The sequence below is a fragment of the Triticum aestivum genome, chromosome 4A (assembly GCF_018294505.1).
Source record: "Triticum aestivum cultivar Chinese Spring chromosome 4A, IWGSC CS RefSeq v2.1, whole genome shotgun sequence".
Classification (NCBI taxonomy): domain Eukaryota; kingdom Viridiplantae; phylum Streptophyta; class Magnoliopsida; order Poales; family Poaceae; genus Triticum; species Triticum aestivum.
The window spans coordinates 5941012-5955400 of record NC_057803.1 but is presented as its reverse complement, the minus strand read 5'-3'; the positions used below and the strand labels follow the sequence as shown (position 1 = coordinate 5955400).

The 14389-nt window shown below is 44.8% G+C and overlaps 2 protein-coding genes across 6 annotated transcripts; one reads left to right on the top strand and one right to left on the bottom strand.

Annotated features, from left to right (window-relative positions):
- Nucleotides 1-2067: 2067 nt before the first annotated feature.
- Nucleotides 2068-4260, bottom strand: LOC123084722 (putative rRNA 2'-O-methyltransferase fibrillarin 3). Of its 5 annotated transcripts, none has more exons than XR_006439381.1 (4): nucleotides 4032-4260; nucleotides 3406-3463; nucleotides 2983-3078; nucleotides 2068-2334 (listed from the first exon to the last, which is right to left on the bottom strand). XR_006439381.1 is itself a non-coding variant. In XM_044506216.1 (4 exons), the coding sequence occupies exons 1-4, from the start codon at nucleotides 4167-4169 to the stop codon at nucleotides 2314-2316; spliced, it is 369 nt and encodes a 122-aa protein (XP_044362151.1). In that variant the 5' UTR covers nucleotides 4170-4260; the 3' UTR covers nucleotides 2068-2313. The 5 variants fall into 5 exon arrangements, 2 of the variants coding, with proteins under 2 accessions (XP_044362151.1, XP_044362152.1); XR_006439379.1 differs by having other exon boundaries at nucleotides 3406-3963; nucleotides 4061-4257; XM_044506216.1 differs by lacking the exon at nucleotides 3406-3463 and adding an exon at nucleotides 3837-3979 and having other exon boundaries at nucleotides 4061-4260.
- Nucleotides 4261-6055: 1795 nt separating this feature from the next.
- Nucleotides 6056-14371, top strand: LOC123084720 (tubulin--tyrosine ligase-like protein 12). Its single transcript, XM_044506213.1, has 15 exons — nucleotides 6056-6445; nucleotides 6963-7220; nucleotides 8947-9071; nucleotides 9779-9980; nucleotides 10154-10279; nucleotides 10401-10657; nucleotides 10956-11063; nucleotides 11130-11271; nucleotides 11368-11530; nucleotides 12106-12263; nucleotides 12387-12710; nucleotides 12810-12884; nucleotides 13098-13167; nucleotides 13242-13399; nucleotides 13968-14371. The coding sequence occupies exons 1-15, from the start codon at nucleotides 6143-6145 to the stop codon at nucleotides 14115-14117; spliced, it is 2619 nt and encodes an 872-aa protein (XP_044362148.1). The 5' UTR covers nucleotides 6056-6142; the 3' UTR covers nucleotides 14118-14371.
- The last annotated feature ends 18 nt before the right edge of the window (nucleotides 14372-14389 follow it).

The window sequence follows — 14389 nt, the reverse complement described above, 5'->3', positions numbered from 1 at the left end:
CCGTCATATCGGTGTTATGTTTCCGGATTTTGCGTTCCTTATGCGGTTGGGTAATAATGGGAACCCCTTGACAGTTCGCCTTGAATAAAACTCTTCCAACAATGCCCAACATTGGTTTTACCATTTGCCACCTAGCCTTTTCTTTCCCCTGGGTTCTGCAGACTCAAGGGTCATCTTTATTTTAACCCCCTGGGCCAGTGCTCCTCTGATTGTTGGTCCAAACTAGAGTCCTGTGCAGCGCCCCCTCGGGGAAACTTGAGGTTTAGTTTTAGTTGTATGGAGCGCTCATCTGAGTGTGCCCTGAGAACGAGATATGTGCAGCTCCTATCGGGATTTGTCGGCACATCCGGGCGGTGTTGCTGGATTTGTTTTAACTTGTCGAAGTTGTCTTGTAGAACCGGGATACCGAGTCTGATCGGAATGTCTCGGGAGAAGGTATATCCTTCGTTGATCGTGAGAGCTTGTCATGGGCTAAGTTGGGACTCCCCTGTAGGGATTTGAACTTTCGAAAGCCGTGCCCGCGGTTATGGGCAGATGGGAATTTGTTAATGTCCGGTTGTAGAAGACCTGAAGTTTATCTTAACTAAAATACATCAACCGCGTGTAACCGTGATGGTCTCTTTCTGGCGGAGTCCGGGAAGTGAACACGGTGTTGGAGTTATGCTTGACGTAGGTTGTTCTAGGATCACTCCTTGATCATAGTTTCTCGATCGTGCTTTGCCTTCTCTTCTCGCTCTCATTTGCGTATGTTAGCCACCATACATGCTAGTCGCTTGCTGCAGCTCCACCTCATACCTTTACCTTACCCATAAGCTTAAATAGTCTTGATCGCGAGGGTGCGAGATTGCTGAGTCCCCGTGGCTCACAGATACTTCCAAACCAGCTTGCAGGTGCCGATGAGTCCGTGCAGATGACGCAACCAAGCTCAGGAGGAGCTCGATGAAGATCTTGTCCTTTGTGTTGTTTCGTTCTAGTTGATCAGTAGTGGAGCCCAGTTGGGGTCGATCGGGGACCTTGTTGCATTTGGGGTAGTATTCTTTTATTTTGGGTTCCGTAGTCGGACCTTGATTGTATTTGGATGTTGTAATGCTTTATTCTTGTAATTGTGTGAAGTGGCAATTGTAAGCCAACTATGTATCTCTTTCCCTTATGTATTACATGGGCTGTGTGAAGATTACCTTACATGCGACATTGCTTTCAATGCGGTTATGCCTCTAAGTCGTGCTTCGTCACGTAGGAGATATAGCCGCATCGAGGGCGTTACACCGCGCCTCGAGTACCCCGCTCCCCCGTCCTTCACACGCCGCCGGGGAAGCTCCTGGACCCGGAGGTGCATGGAGACCGAGGGGGTCCTCCACCTCGTCCGGCGGCTCCCTCTGCCTCCATCTCCGCCCCGTCAAGCCGGAGCCCCAGGGTGCGCCTGTCAGCGCGCGCACCCGCAGCTCCGGCGTCCGCATCGGCGACAACGCCTCCCCCACCGGCCGCTTCGTCCTCGTCGAGCCCAAGCCGGAGCCCAAGCCGGAGCCCGGCCTCCCCGTGGAGTACGAGGATATAGCCCGGCGTGGCTTCTCCGACGAGGACGCCCTGCGGTGGGCACGGGACGACTACCTCCGCGACGAGATGGTCCGGCAGCGCCGGGCCCTGGAGGAGATCGCCGCCCGCAAGCGTGGGCGCGAGGACGAGCACGGCGTCGTGGTCCTTGATAGCGACGACGACGACGCCCCCCGGACCGTCCAACCCGCCGCGCCAACCGGGGGAGGGATGCAGTAGGGACGGCGGAGGCGTCGTCGGGGGCGACGAGGACGACGACGACGACGACGGTGACTACACGCGGTTCTACCGCCTCCTCGACATGTAGAACCGCGTGGGCGGGCGGCGAGGCAGGCGGCGAGGGAGACGGCGGGGTAGCCCGCGGTAGTTTTCCTTTTTTTGTAAAGTATGTTTAAATTTGAACGAACTCGCCGATGTTTACGTTAAACTAGCAAAAGAGCCCGTGCGTTGCAACGGGTTAAACAAATCCTCGCTCGTCCTAGTCTATGATTCCACTTCTCTTGCTTGCCACCATTGTCGATGATGGTCATGTTATCCACCTATTCACGACGAATGTGATCAACCCCGAGGTGATGAGTTTGGTCATATTACACGACTGTATAGCTTCACATCAATGCCCAGAGGGGCCAAACACGGAACATAGTTTTCTGAGGGGGCAAAAGAATTTTCTGATTGTTTATTAACCCCCTCCTTAAAAAAACTTCACATATTGCTAGTGCATTACACTGTAGCACACCGCTTTTACGATCGCCTCCCAAGTCCCTAAGCTGTAATTCCTCGGACCTGTAATGATAGTAGGTGCCATTTTTGTATCAATCTTTTATTTTAAAGAAAAACATAATAAAAACTTTTAAAAGAGTAGACCTTAAAATAAAATTAGAGAGAAAATGGTCGGAGCTAAAAATCACTACAGAACCAACGGGAATATACTAAACTGCATTCGACATACTACCACAGAATATTTCATCATTATGCATAAACTTCGGGATAATAAATTTGTCAAAATGGAAAGGGGACCAGGAAACAAAGTGTGGTAACAAAATGAGTGGCACATATTATTACTGAAATTTCTGTGCAGATCAAAAAGAGCTATCCGCTTTAGTACCAACTTCCACTTTGCACCATTTTTCAGTGTGTAATGTAATGTAATCATGTGTTCTGAGGAATAATTTCAAAATTAGAAATAGTTAGCACGGACCCGAAATCGTCATAATAGGTACATCTGGTCGTGATTTGTGTTCCAGCTAAACAAAACCAGCCCTTAGCTAGAAAATCTAGAAACACGAACCAGCGTTTGACAGTCAGACTCAAACAAAACATTCATTATACCCCATTCTGCTACTGCCTGTGTTGCCGATGTGCATTCATTTCGTTAACTGAAGAGCAATGAGTATGACAGGGCGCCGGAAGGAATCATCAAAAAAGACTTACAATCCAGATGTTGTCCACACCACAGAGTACAACAGCAGCCAACTTGGATCTGAAGGGGTTCCACACCCAGTACTCAACCTTGGATCCGTCCTCGTTCTGTACAATAACAAAACAACAATAAACATCAGTCTACTGCATCTGTAGAACAGTAATGAACATCATTTCAGAACAGCACCAATAAGTGTATCTCTCAGCCAGTAATTGCATCGTTTACATATAGGCATAAAAAAGTGCATCTTTCAAACAACAATGAACATCATTCACAAGCTCTAGAAGCAGAACAGAGCATAAAAATCCATCAGCAGAATCTGAAGCCAGTGAATATATCTAAAAACTACTGACATAAGCGTATCATTTGCTCTTGTAGGAACTAAAAATAGTCGAATCTAAGCTGATAACCCTGCTGAATCAAAGCTGGTTTACCATGTGCTATCGAATTTCAATTCTGTAGCAGTGGAATTCTGGACAGTGTTTCAGGAATCTGTACAATAATGTCAAAGGGAAGGTAATTTAAGATGGCATCCAATTAGTTCAGTAGTGCTTAAAAAATCTAATTAGTTTAGGAAGACAACAAAACTTTAATAATAAGTACATGTATAGTTCAACATTAAAAGATGAGCAAGTGGAAAGAAACTGACACTAAGAATGGAATATTAACAGGAACAAAACTCCGACTGAACTTGTTCAATTTTTTTTACAGTTCCATGAATGCAGAACCAGGGCACATTGTTCAAACAGTTTTGGTTAAAACATTTTTTCAGACAGTCAATAATTTCAGCTTGTAAATCCCCAAAATTTCTCGAAAAAAAACCATAATAAATAAACATGAACATGCTCTTATTTGTTGTTCCAACATCAAGAAATAAAGATTGGGCGCGTATTGGCTGCATCTCTGTCGGGCATCGTGGCCTCGTATTGGATATCTTTGCTTCTATATTTTCAATCTGCTGGGTGTCCAAGCGCATACAGGATGTCATTACTCTGTGTATTTGAGCATCTAAAAAAATAAGTCAATGGTGCATCATGTTAAAGGAGAAGAACAATTATACTATCGAAGAACATCAGCACATAATTCAACCTGATCTCAACTCCACATGTCCTGGACACCAAATCCATTTTAAGTACACATAATTAAAAGCTGCTAATAGTTCTGTAGTTCTGCTAAAAAGCAAGTTGGAAACTATCATTAGCAAAATATTTGAGCACCTACTCAATGTTTATATTCAAAACTGAAGTATCCAGCTTGTTAGACAAAAAATATGCAAGCAACATGATGAACAACTCACCATAACTTAATTTTTGTAGATATATTGGACTGTACAACATGTTCACTTCTGAAAACAAATTACACCAGCCTGAATGCCTGATACACCAAAGAAAAGCCTGAAAAAAAATGAAGTTCAACTCCTCATAAGCATAACATCAAACATGGTGTGGGCGTAATATCAAGAACAGAGGCACACATTAATTTGGGAAGAATGCAATTGTCAATCCATGAGAGGGTGAGAGACAAAGAGAAAGAGATAGATCCTGAAGGAGAGGAGCAGCAACATCAGCCCGTGACCACCAGGACAGGGAGAGAGATGAGAGGTAGAGCGGAGCTCCTTGTCTACTGTAACTGCAAGTGCTACTTATTACACGGCAGCAGTAGAATCTTGCATCCTCTGTATAAACAAAAAGCAAATCTTATACCTTGAGGAGTTGGGGTGGTGGAGGCTTGAGCGTGGTGTGCTGCCGGACTGAAGGAGCCGCCGAGGTGGGGAGCGGACCAGCCAGATTGGATGAAATGACTGCCGGAGGCAGAGCAAGGTGGCGTTGAGCTCAACCAGCGAGGGGATGGGCGCATCGAGCAACAGATGGGGGCGTCGAGCAGGGCGTTGACCTTAACCGCCGTCGTCCTAGTACGATACTCCACAACGGAAGGGCGCCATCGTGTCAGCCCGCATCGCTCGTCGTCGACCAGGGAAGGGCGTCCAGCAGAGGTGGCCGTCCTGCTTCCCCAACGACCGGGAGAGGAAGGAGGCTAGGGGAGGTGCGCCATCCAGCGATTCGGCGTGCCTTGCTCTGCCTCTCTCTCCGTCCAGCGTCAGCCACGCCGCCGCCGCCGGTTGCCCCGTCCTCGACCAGATCTGGACCCCACTCCCCTCACCCGAATCGACGCGCCCAGCCTCCTGCGCCGTACAAATGCGCCACCACACGCCGGAGGACACTGCACCCGGCCTACCTTGCCCTCGACGCCGGTGTTGAACGCTCCTCTGCCTCGCTCGCCTACACCGCTGCCGCAACCGCAGACGACCTGCTGCTACTCGTTGCGGAAGAACAGAGGCCGCAGCAGAACTCGGCGCATGGGCGACGGGGCGACGCCGGAAGCAGAAGAACGCCGCGACGACGAGGGCGACGCTGGCGTGATGCAGACGAAGCAGACGCGAAGGCCGACAGCAGGGGCACGCCTCCGGGCGATGGAGGCCGAGAACAGGCGCCGGCGGCCGGGGGCAGGGGACTTGACGCGGCCGGCGTACCATCCTCCATGAACGCCCACGGCGTCCGCCTTCTCCTCCGCCTCGGCTGTAGCCGTGCAGCAAGCCCACGGCGTCCGCCTTCTCCTCCGCCTCGTCTGTAGCCGCACCCATGGCGTCCGCCTTCTCCTCCGCCGCGGCTAGCCGTCCGACGAAGGCGCCGCCCTCACCTGCTCGTGCTCCGCCATCGCTGCCGTCGCTGGAAAGGGAGGAGTTTTGGATAAGATGAATCAGGGACCGCGGACTGAATATCAAACAAACGTAGGGTCGTTTTTGTAAAACCGAAGCGTTTTTCCAGATTCACTAAAGAAAGGACTGCGGGTTCTATTTTCGAAAAGCAAAGGGACTTTTTTATAAAAATGGCGACGACGTACGACCAGAAGCACTACGTGGTTTATTAGTAGGGGTAAAGAGGTAAAGAGGTAAAGAGGTAAAGATTTGAGTCGTGTTTGTGCCGTATTTGACTTTTTTAAACACCCATGGGGCCGCGACTGGGGGGGGGGGGCATCACGTCCCCAGTGCGTGGTTTAACGCCGGTGCGCCCCAGGGACGATTTTTTGGCCCTCCAGGTTGGAGATGCCCTAAACCCTCCTTCTCCGCCCCCAAGCGCCGCCGCCGCCGCCGCCTGACGCGGTGATATCCCGATGTCTCCCGCTGCCGCCGCCCCCGCGCCATGCGATGATCGCGTCCGCAGCTTCGAGGACTTCGCGCGGGTGCACCAGTTCCTGCTGATTGCGGCCGGCGTGCCGCCGTCGCTGCATCGGCGGCTGTACCGCAAGCTCGCCGACGAGGTGTTCGACGGCGGGGAGAGATTCTCCGTCGAGCCCTGCGAGGAAGGGAGGCAGCGCCGCCTCGTGCTCGCCTCGGACACGGCTCTAGGGAGGGAGGCAGACGTCTTCCTCGTCGACCACGCGTGGTCCTTCCGCCTCTCCGATGCGCTCAAGCAGGTTCGCCTCGTCTGATGCCTGCTAGTACGAATTGCTCGTGTTAGTTTATTTCGAAGCAACTACTAGCTTGGAAGCTGTGTAACTAGTGACACTATTCAGTGGTACTATAACCATTTGCTTCGTTTGGACTTTCTGGTTTAATCTATATGTGCTCTTGGTAACAAGCAGTGGGTTTCAGGTTGTGCTATCATCCAGTTTTTCTACATTGTATATTTGTATTGGCATTGATCTCTGCTGATTTTGTTGATCGTTGATGCTGTTATACTGTAATAAATTAGTGACTCTATTAGTGAAGTGAGTGGCGGCTACAATTTCATCCAGGTTAAAATGCTCTGATTTTTGGCTGTTGATCTCCTCTGTTCACGAGCATTTTGTTGTCAATTTAGGGTTGTTAATGACTTAAGAAGTATGTACTGTTTTGTTCCACCGTCAAGTACTAGCAATAGGTGCTGACCTGACAAACAGGAATAAGTGTATCCATGAGTGATATCATTTTTGTGTGTTGGTGATTTTGTAGCTACGTGAAGTACCAGGATTGGCTGAGAGAATGGCAGCTCTAATGTGTGTGGATCTGGATAGGAAAACTGAGGTCGAAGAGTCAGATGAGCAATGCAGTGAAAATGGTGGGGGTTTGGAGCATGTCTTGCAGGTGGTGGAGAAAGAAAGGATTAGAATTCAGGAGTCGGGAAGTGATTTTGCTGCATGGCTGGAGCTTGAGGAGCTTGGTATCGATGATGATATGTTAGTGGCACTGGATTTATCTGCAAATTTTCCGGTCTGACTCTTCTCCATATATGTTTTTAGTTGCCATTGCCTGTAATCTCTACTACTATAGTACACATTTTTTTGAATATTTTGAATCTACCTTCTTCTCTCTTCTTTTACCCGTAACTTCCAGAGTAGATTCATCTGTAGCCGTCAACTCTATCAAATCGAACGGCCTCTGTCACTTGGATTCGCCACCCAAGTAGTTCCCGCCAAACCTGAAAACGAGTCGCCCTTCTAGAGGACTCCACAACCCACGGTAGGCTCCAGGCTTCACATGTATCTCCTGCGCCAGCGCGTCGGAGCCGTGGAGGTGTGGAGTGTGCCACCTGCCGGCGTGTGCGGTCGTGTCTGCCGGATTTGGGCGCCGCCGTGCTTCCTGATAACGACTGGCTAGGCGAGCGCAACTGCGGGATGGCCGGGTCGTCACAGCGCCGGCGCGCGGCATGGCAGTCCGGCAGCGGGATAGCTGGGTCGTGCACTGTACCTGCAACTGCGGGATGGCCGAGTCGTGCACTGCGCCTGCGCCTGTCGGATGTCCCGGGGGGTGGGGGGCAGAGACACGGGAGAAGGGGCGGCGGCGCCGTGGCGCTCCGCTCGATTGTCCTTTTTTCAGGGAACTCGCTCGACAGCGTGCGAGGGAGCTGATCTGATGTTTGACGTTTCTGACTGGACTGGGGCTCCATACAGTTGGCCCAGTGGCAAGCTTCAAGGCCCGTGTGCGTATAACCAATTGTCAGCCCAAACCATATTTTAGCCTAGCTGGCAAGGCAGGAAAAAAAAATGGTCGACCACATACCTCTCAAATAAAATCAAAAGTTTTTTTAGGAAAAATAAAATCAAAATGTGTTTCTAATAAAAAGTAAGAAAAAAAACAGAAGGTCAAGCGGAACGGCTGTTCTCACGTTTTTGCATGAATTTTAAGATGATACCATTCATTTACGTGTATGTGTATATATGGACTGATACATACCCATTTTTCTGCAAAATAAAGAAAGGTAAAAAAAAAAGGTCAAGCGGAACGGCTGTTCTCACGTTTTTGCATGAATTTTATGATGCTACCATTCATTTACATGTATATGTATATATGGACTGATTACATACCCATTTTTTCGCAAAAATATTGAATATGCATGGTGTAGAATGCATTGTATTCCATCTACGTCCAAGTGATGTAGAATGCATGGAGATGATTATTTTTTTGAAAAAATATATAGTTTTGATCCCATGATGTGATTTAACGGTTTGAGAGTATTAACAACAAGTTTGTCAAGTAAGTGTTTAACCAAAATTACTCTTAACATGTTTTAAAAAAAAGAAAATCAAATTTGTTCATGAACATTGTAACTCCGCAAAAGGTTGTGAAGTTAAAACTCCATATAAAAAGTGCTTCATTTATATTTAAAATTTTCTTCTTGTATGCAAATTTTTAATTAAGAATGCACACGTGCAAAGCACGTGCCTTCGACTAGTGTACAGTATAGTATATATGGTTGATCTCATATAAGTATAATAGTAGTAATATATTGCAGTGTGTATGTTTATATTTGATGATTCCGTGGTTTTATTTGTGATCAAAAGAATATAACAAATGTTCTCTTCTAAGTGCCACAGCTCATTTCAGAAGAGCTTTTCACTGTTCTTCTATGTTATTTGTCGGGAGAACTGTTTCTGACTGATCTACGGTTTGTATTTGATGTTTTCCTGAAACTGATCTTTCGTTTCTTTCTCATTAGAATCTGGTAGCCCTCAATCTATGGGGAAACAAGCTGCAGGATCCAGAAAAAGTAATGCAAGAAATCGGGAAGTGTGGAAGGTTAAAGGCACTTTGGTTGAATGAGAACCCTGTCCTTAACCAATGGTCAGAATTGTGCTTTACATATTTTTTCTTAAGTTATCTATTTTGTAAACTCTCCTATGCACATTTTCCCTGTTCTTAATTGGTTATAGGTCTATCCATGAAAAAAAATAGTGATCCTGATGTATGGAGTTAAGAAAGTAACTACATATTTGCCTTCAAATGATATAATGCTTGCCACTGAGTGTCGGACTGTAGAGCTGCTGCAAATGATAACCGAGAAATTATACTTTCGTAGTTCATCAAATGATCGGGCTGGCATGATGAACTTAAATACGGATGGAACAGTACTAAAAAAGTGGCTTCTCGAAAGGAAGAAGTAAACCTGCCCGGCGCCGGCCAGTTTCTGACTCATTCATTTTCTGTGTTCTTACAGCCAAACCCTGTGTTTGGAATGTATGCATGGATGGGTTAGTAAAATTTGGCTTATGATAATTTAGGGGTGTAGATTATGTTTATCTGAAAAACGCTAGAGCATTGTTCATAGTATTTGGTCATGCTGCATGTATGTGGTAAAAACAACACGATACAGATGTGCAGTTTCTGGGCGTTAACAAATAGCAAGTGAACAACACTCGGCTTTAACAAATAGCAAGTGAACAAAACTCTGACTAGCTGAAATATTTCAGAACTTATATGTGATGTCTATTTCAGGTAATATTGTTGTAAAGTCCTGTTATGTCATTGTAATATTTTCTTGATGTTGACAGCACTGAGAAAGATGTTCTTGATGGTCTTCCTGAATTGGAAATCTACAATTCACATTTTACAAGGAAAGCTAGAGAGTGGGCTTTAGGTTTCTGTGGGGATATGGTTGGAGCAGAAAATCCCTGTTTGTCTGTGGGAAACATATCATTGGATAATATTGTGACTCTTGACCTTTCTGATAGGTCCATCCACAAACTACCTGAGGTAAGATACCTAATGCCCACAATTGGTTCTCTATAATTTTAAAACACGACGTCACAAAAAGGTTACCCGTATCATTTTCCCTAGTTTAAGCTATCATTTTGTCAGAACAGTACACTCAGAAAAGGTGAACCGCTCCACTGACAATTTTCCTCTCTACATTTTTAATTTTGAAGGTGTTCTCCTCTAGTAAACTGTCATCTCTTTCAAATTTGAACATCCGTGGCAATCCTTTGGACCAAATGTCTGGCAATGATCTCTTTAAGTTATTTAGTGGGTTTACACAGTTACAGGAGTTGGAGGTATCATTGTCGAAACTTCATATTTTCTCAGAAATTTGTTGTTATCTTTAGTTCTCGTCTTGTTTCTAGACTAGGATGAGTGTTATCAACTTCTACATGGAAAATGATTATCTTTTGACAGGTAGACATTCCTGGCCCTCTTGGAGACAGTGCAATTACCATTATTGAGTCTCTTCCCAATATAAATTTGCTGAATGGTGTCAATGCGTTAACTATAGTCGAGAACGCTAAGCATGTAGTGGACTCTGCACTTAAACCACGTGTTCCAGAATGGTCACCTGAAGAATCCCTGGCTGAAAGAGTTATTGGTGCAATGTGGCTGTATCTTATGACATACCGGCTTGCCGATGAAGAAAAGTTTGATGAAACACCCATTTGGTATGCCATTGCTGCAATATTTTTTCATCCCTTCTGGACGAGTGGTTGGTGTAAATTTAGTTACTGTGTAGTTAAATCCCTGCAAGAGTTCGTGCAAAAAGAATCATGTTAACATTATGACCTTGACTAACACCTACTGCTAGAGTAGGGTTTTATGTAATACTAAATCCATCCAGTTAGATCATCCAGGAAATATGTTTGCTTTCACTTTTGGACATTGAGAAACATTCTACTAGGACATGAAACACATTTGCTTGTTTTACTGTGTTATATGTTTCGTGATTGGTTATTTATGCAGGTATGTCATGGATGAGTTGGGCTCAGCCATGCGCCATAGTGATGATGCAAACTTTAGGATATCTCCTTTTTTGTTCATGCCAGAAGGAAAATTAGCTTCTGCTATAAGGTATTGACATTTGAATTGTAGGAACATTCTATCATTATTTAGTTTGTTAATATCCAATATTTTCAGTTACACAATTCTGTGGCCTATTTGTGATGTTCATACTGGAGAAGAATGTACCCGGGATTTCTTGTTTGGTATTGGCGAAGACAAACAACGCTCAGCTAGGCTTACAGCCTGGTTCCACACACCAGAGAAATATTTTATTCAGGTACTTTTTTCCATGCCAGTACTGACTGGTTTGAGCTGTACATGAACCCCAATGAATTAGTCTTATGTTCTCTCTTGCTTTCTGGCTACTTCATAGGAATTCAGGAAGTATGAGGAGCAGCTTCAGTCAACTAGTATTTGTCCTATAAAAGAGGCGCCCTCAACCAAAAGTGTACGTCCAAGTGATGGCCGTCCACTTCGAGTATTTACTGATATACCCCAAGTAGAGGAGTTCTTAACACGTCCAGAGTTTGTTCTCAGTAAGCAAAGCTCCTGCTTTATTATTTTTCTGTAACTATTTTTTCAGGATTGACTGTTTTTTTGATGGGGATGCACCCTGGCTATTGTTCCTTATAAGTTTTGCCCTGTGATTCCCACAGTCCATTTCCTTTCCCTCCTTTCATCACTTGTCCTCCTTTTGTTGGAATATTTGTTCATGTGGAAAGCAAAGACAGAACATGAAAATCATGTCATGATACCTTTTTGTTTTACAGAAGGATAAATAAATATTATATCCTTTTGCTAATTTCGTGTACACCCCATGATAGCACTCTGCTATCATATAGTTAATAGTTTACTATTTAAGTTGTAAATTATGGTTATGGCTTGATGAATAATATCTTGTAATATTTGTCAGTGAACTGAACAGAACTGAAGTTGTGCTAATTTTTAGCATACTCTTCTAATAAGACATTATTTGTATGCCACCTGGTTTTATTGGCTCCTTTAATATGCTTGTACAGTCATGGCGATTCATAGTGTATTCCTTTATTTCTGCAACGTATGCTTCAAAGGAAATTAGCTCCTCGTTTACATCTAACTTGTTTTCCTGCAGCAACTGATCCGAAGGATGCAGACATCATCTGGGCAGGCATGCAAATTGATTCTGAATTAAAGAGTTCACTAGGTCTCACAGACCAACAATACATGAATCAGTTTCCTTTTGAGGCTTGTCTGGTCATGAAGCACCACTTAGCGGATACTATCCACAGGGTGAGCTACTGAGCTGTTTGGTGTACACCTTCTTTTTGAAGAAACATCTGGCATAGCTTTACTGTTTTGAATTCAGTACCTTTAATGTTAGCGGCATCTGAAAACTAAAATGAACTCCTACAGGCATGGGGCTCACCTGAGTGGCTTCAACCTACATATAACCTAGAGACCCATTTGTCTCAACTAATTGGCGATTACTCTGTGAGGAAACGGGATGGTAAGGACAACTTATGGATCATGAAGCCTTGGAATATGGCAAGAACAATTGATACCACTGTCAGTGGTGATCTATCTGCTATCATCCGACTTATGGAGACGGGTCCCAAGATATGCCAAAAGTATATTGAGTGTCCTGCGCTTTTCCAAGGAAGAAAGTTTGATCTTCGGTACATTGTTTTGGTCCGCAGTATATGCCCTTTGGATATACTTCTTTGTGATGTTTTTTGGGTATGCCTGAAAGTTTAATGATACTTAGTGAATGTCTGTGGCCATTACTTGATGATGATATCCAGTGACTATTGTGCATCTATCTTTTCCTTATTGTAGGTCAGGTTAGCAAACAATCAGTACACTTTGGAGAAAACTAGCCTTTTTGAGTACGAGACCCATTTCACTGTGATGGTAAGATCAAATTTCACCTGAAGTTAGATGTGTTACTTCATAATATCACATCATGAATGTCAGTTGTGCAGAAGCTTGTTGATGTTCTATTTTATCTCCTGTTATATCTTATAGGCTCTAGCTGTATGCTCATATAGTGACCAGCCGTAAACTTTTCTTGGTAATAAATGTTTAAGAGTGTAATCTAGCTCCCTAATTTCTCTTCCCATCCAGAACTATAATGGAAGGATGAACCATATGAATACTCCAGAGTTCGTCAAGGCGTTTGAGAAGGAGCACCAAGGTTTACAACAGCTTGCATTCCCCCTCTTTAGTGTAGCGATGTCTTAGGTTTCTAATTTACTGTTAAAATTTCAGTTAAATGGCTGGAGATTCATGAAAGCATACGTATTATGATAAGGCGTGTCTTTGAGTCAGCCTCAGCTGTCCATCCTGAGATGCAGAACTCATTCTGTCGGGCCATCTATGGTGTTGATGTTATGCTTGATGATAAATTCAAGCCAAAGATTTTGGAGGTATGCCTCGACTACTTTGTATAACTGCAGCCCATGCACATTGGTAATCAAACCTGTTTAGGCCTGTGCATATCAGTTAGGGTGATCCGGTGCATGGTTATGGCTTAGTGCTTGTTCCATTCGAGCTAGAAAAACACTTATATGTATATCACCATGTCAATCCAGATATTCTTGATGTAGCATTTCCTTGGTCCATTTGGCATGATATTAGTATTATGGAAACTGATTAAGTGTACGAGTGAAGCAATACATGACAAGGCTGCAATTTGTAGCTGCTGTCATCCATGAATAACAGGAACTCCCGCATGACAGTTCAGACGGGGATGTCCATCTTCATGTTATGAGAATATATTTGAACCGGGTTGCCTAGTACTGTTTTCACATGTCCATCAAAATAACTGCTTCATGTTATGAGGAACATATTTGAACCGTGCTGCCTAGTAATGTTTCCACATGTTCCATCGAAATAACTGCATCAGGTTGTGGGAATATATTTGACTGTGATGCCTTATTGCTTGGTACTGTTCTCACATGTTCTAGCGACTCACCACTTGACCATGAAATGCAGGTGACGTATTGCCCGGACTGCACGAGGGCGTGCCAATATGACACGCAAGCCCTCGTAGGAAGCCAGGGCCCCATCAAAGGCAGTGATTTTTTCAACACGGTGTTTGGCTGCCTCTTTCTCGATGATTTGACGAATGTGTCACCACTGTAATCATCTTGTCAAGAGCTGTTTTTTCTCAACGTCAAGAGCTGTTGTAACACCATTGTCCTTGCATCATGATATGCACAAGGGCTGTTGTACGTTTATGCATCAACGAACTGCATCCGTGACAGGGTAGACACCCATGAACTCTGCTAGTTCAAGCTTAAGATGGAGTTTGCTTGCGTGGCTTGATAAAAATTGCTGCTTCCGATAATAATGTTACATCTTATGAGTTTGAACTATATACAATGATTTATGTACAATGCCACGCAAGGAGTGCT

Coding starts and splice junctions, on each gene's coding strand:
- LOC123084720 (XM_044506213.1), top strand. CDS start 6,143: ATGTCTCCCGCTGCCGCCGCCCCCGCGCCATGCGATGATCGCGTCCGC. Junction 7,221..8,946: donor ATTTATCTGCAAATTTTCCG/GTCTGACTCTTC, acceptor CTTTCTCATTAG/AATCTGGTAGCCCTCAATCT. Junction 10,280..10,400: donor CACAGTTACAGGAGTTGGAG/GTATCATTGTCG, acceptor ATCTTTTGACAG/GTAGACATTCCTGGCCCTCT.
- LOC123084722 (XM_044506216.1), bottom strand. CDS start 4,169: ATGATAGTTTCCAACTTGCTTTTTAGCAGAACTACAGAACTATTAGCA. Junction 3,079..3,836: donor CCCAATCTTTATTTCTTGAT/GTTGGAACAACA, acceptor GTTATTGTACAG/AACGAGGACGGATCCAAGGT. Junction 2,335..2,982: donor GTGTGGACAACATCTGGATT/GTAAGTCTTTTT, acceptor CTATCATTACAG/GTCCGAGGAATTACAGCTTA.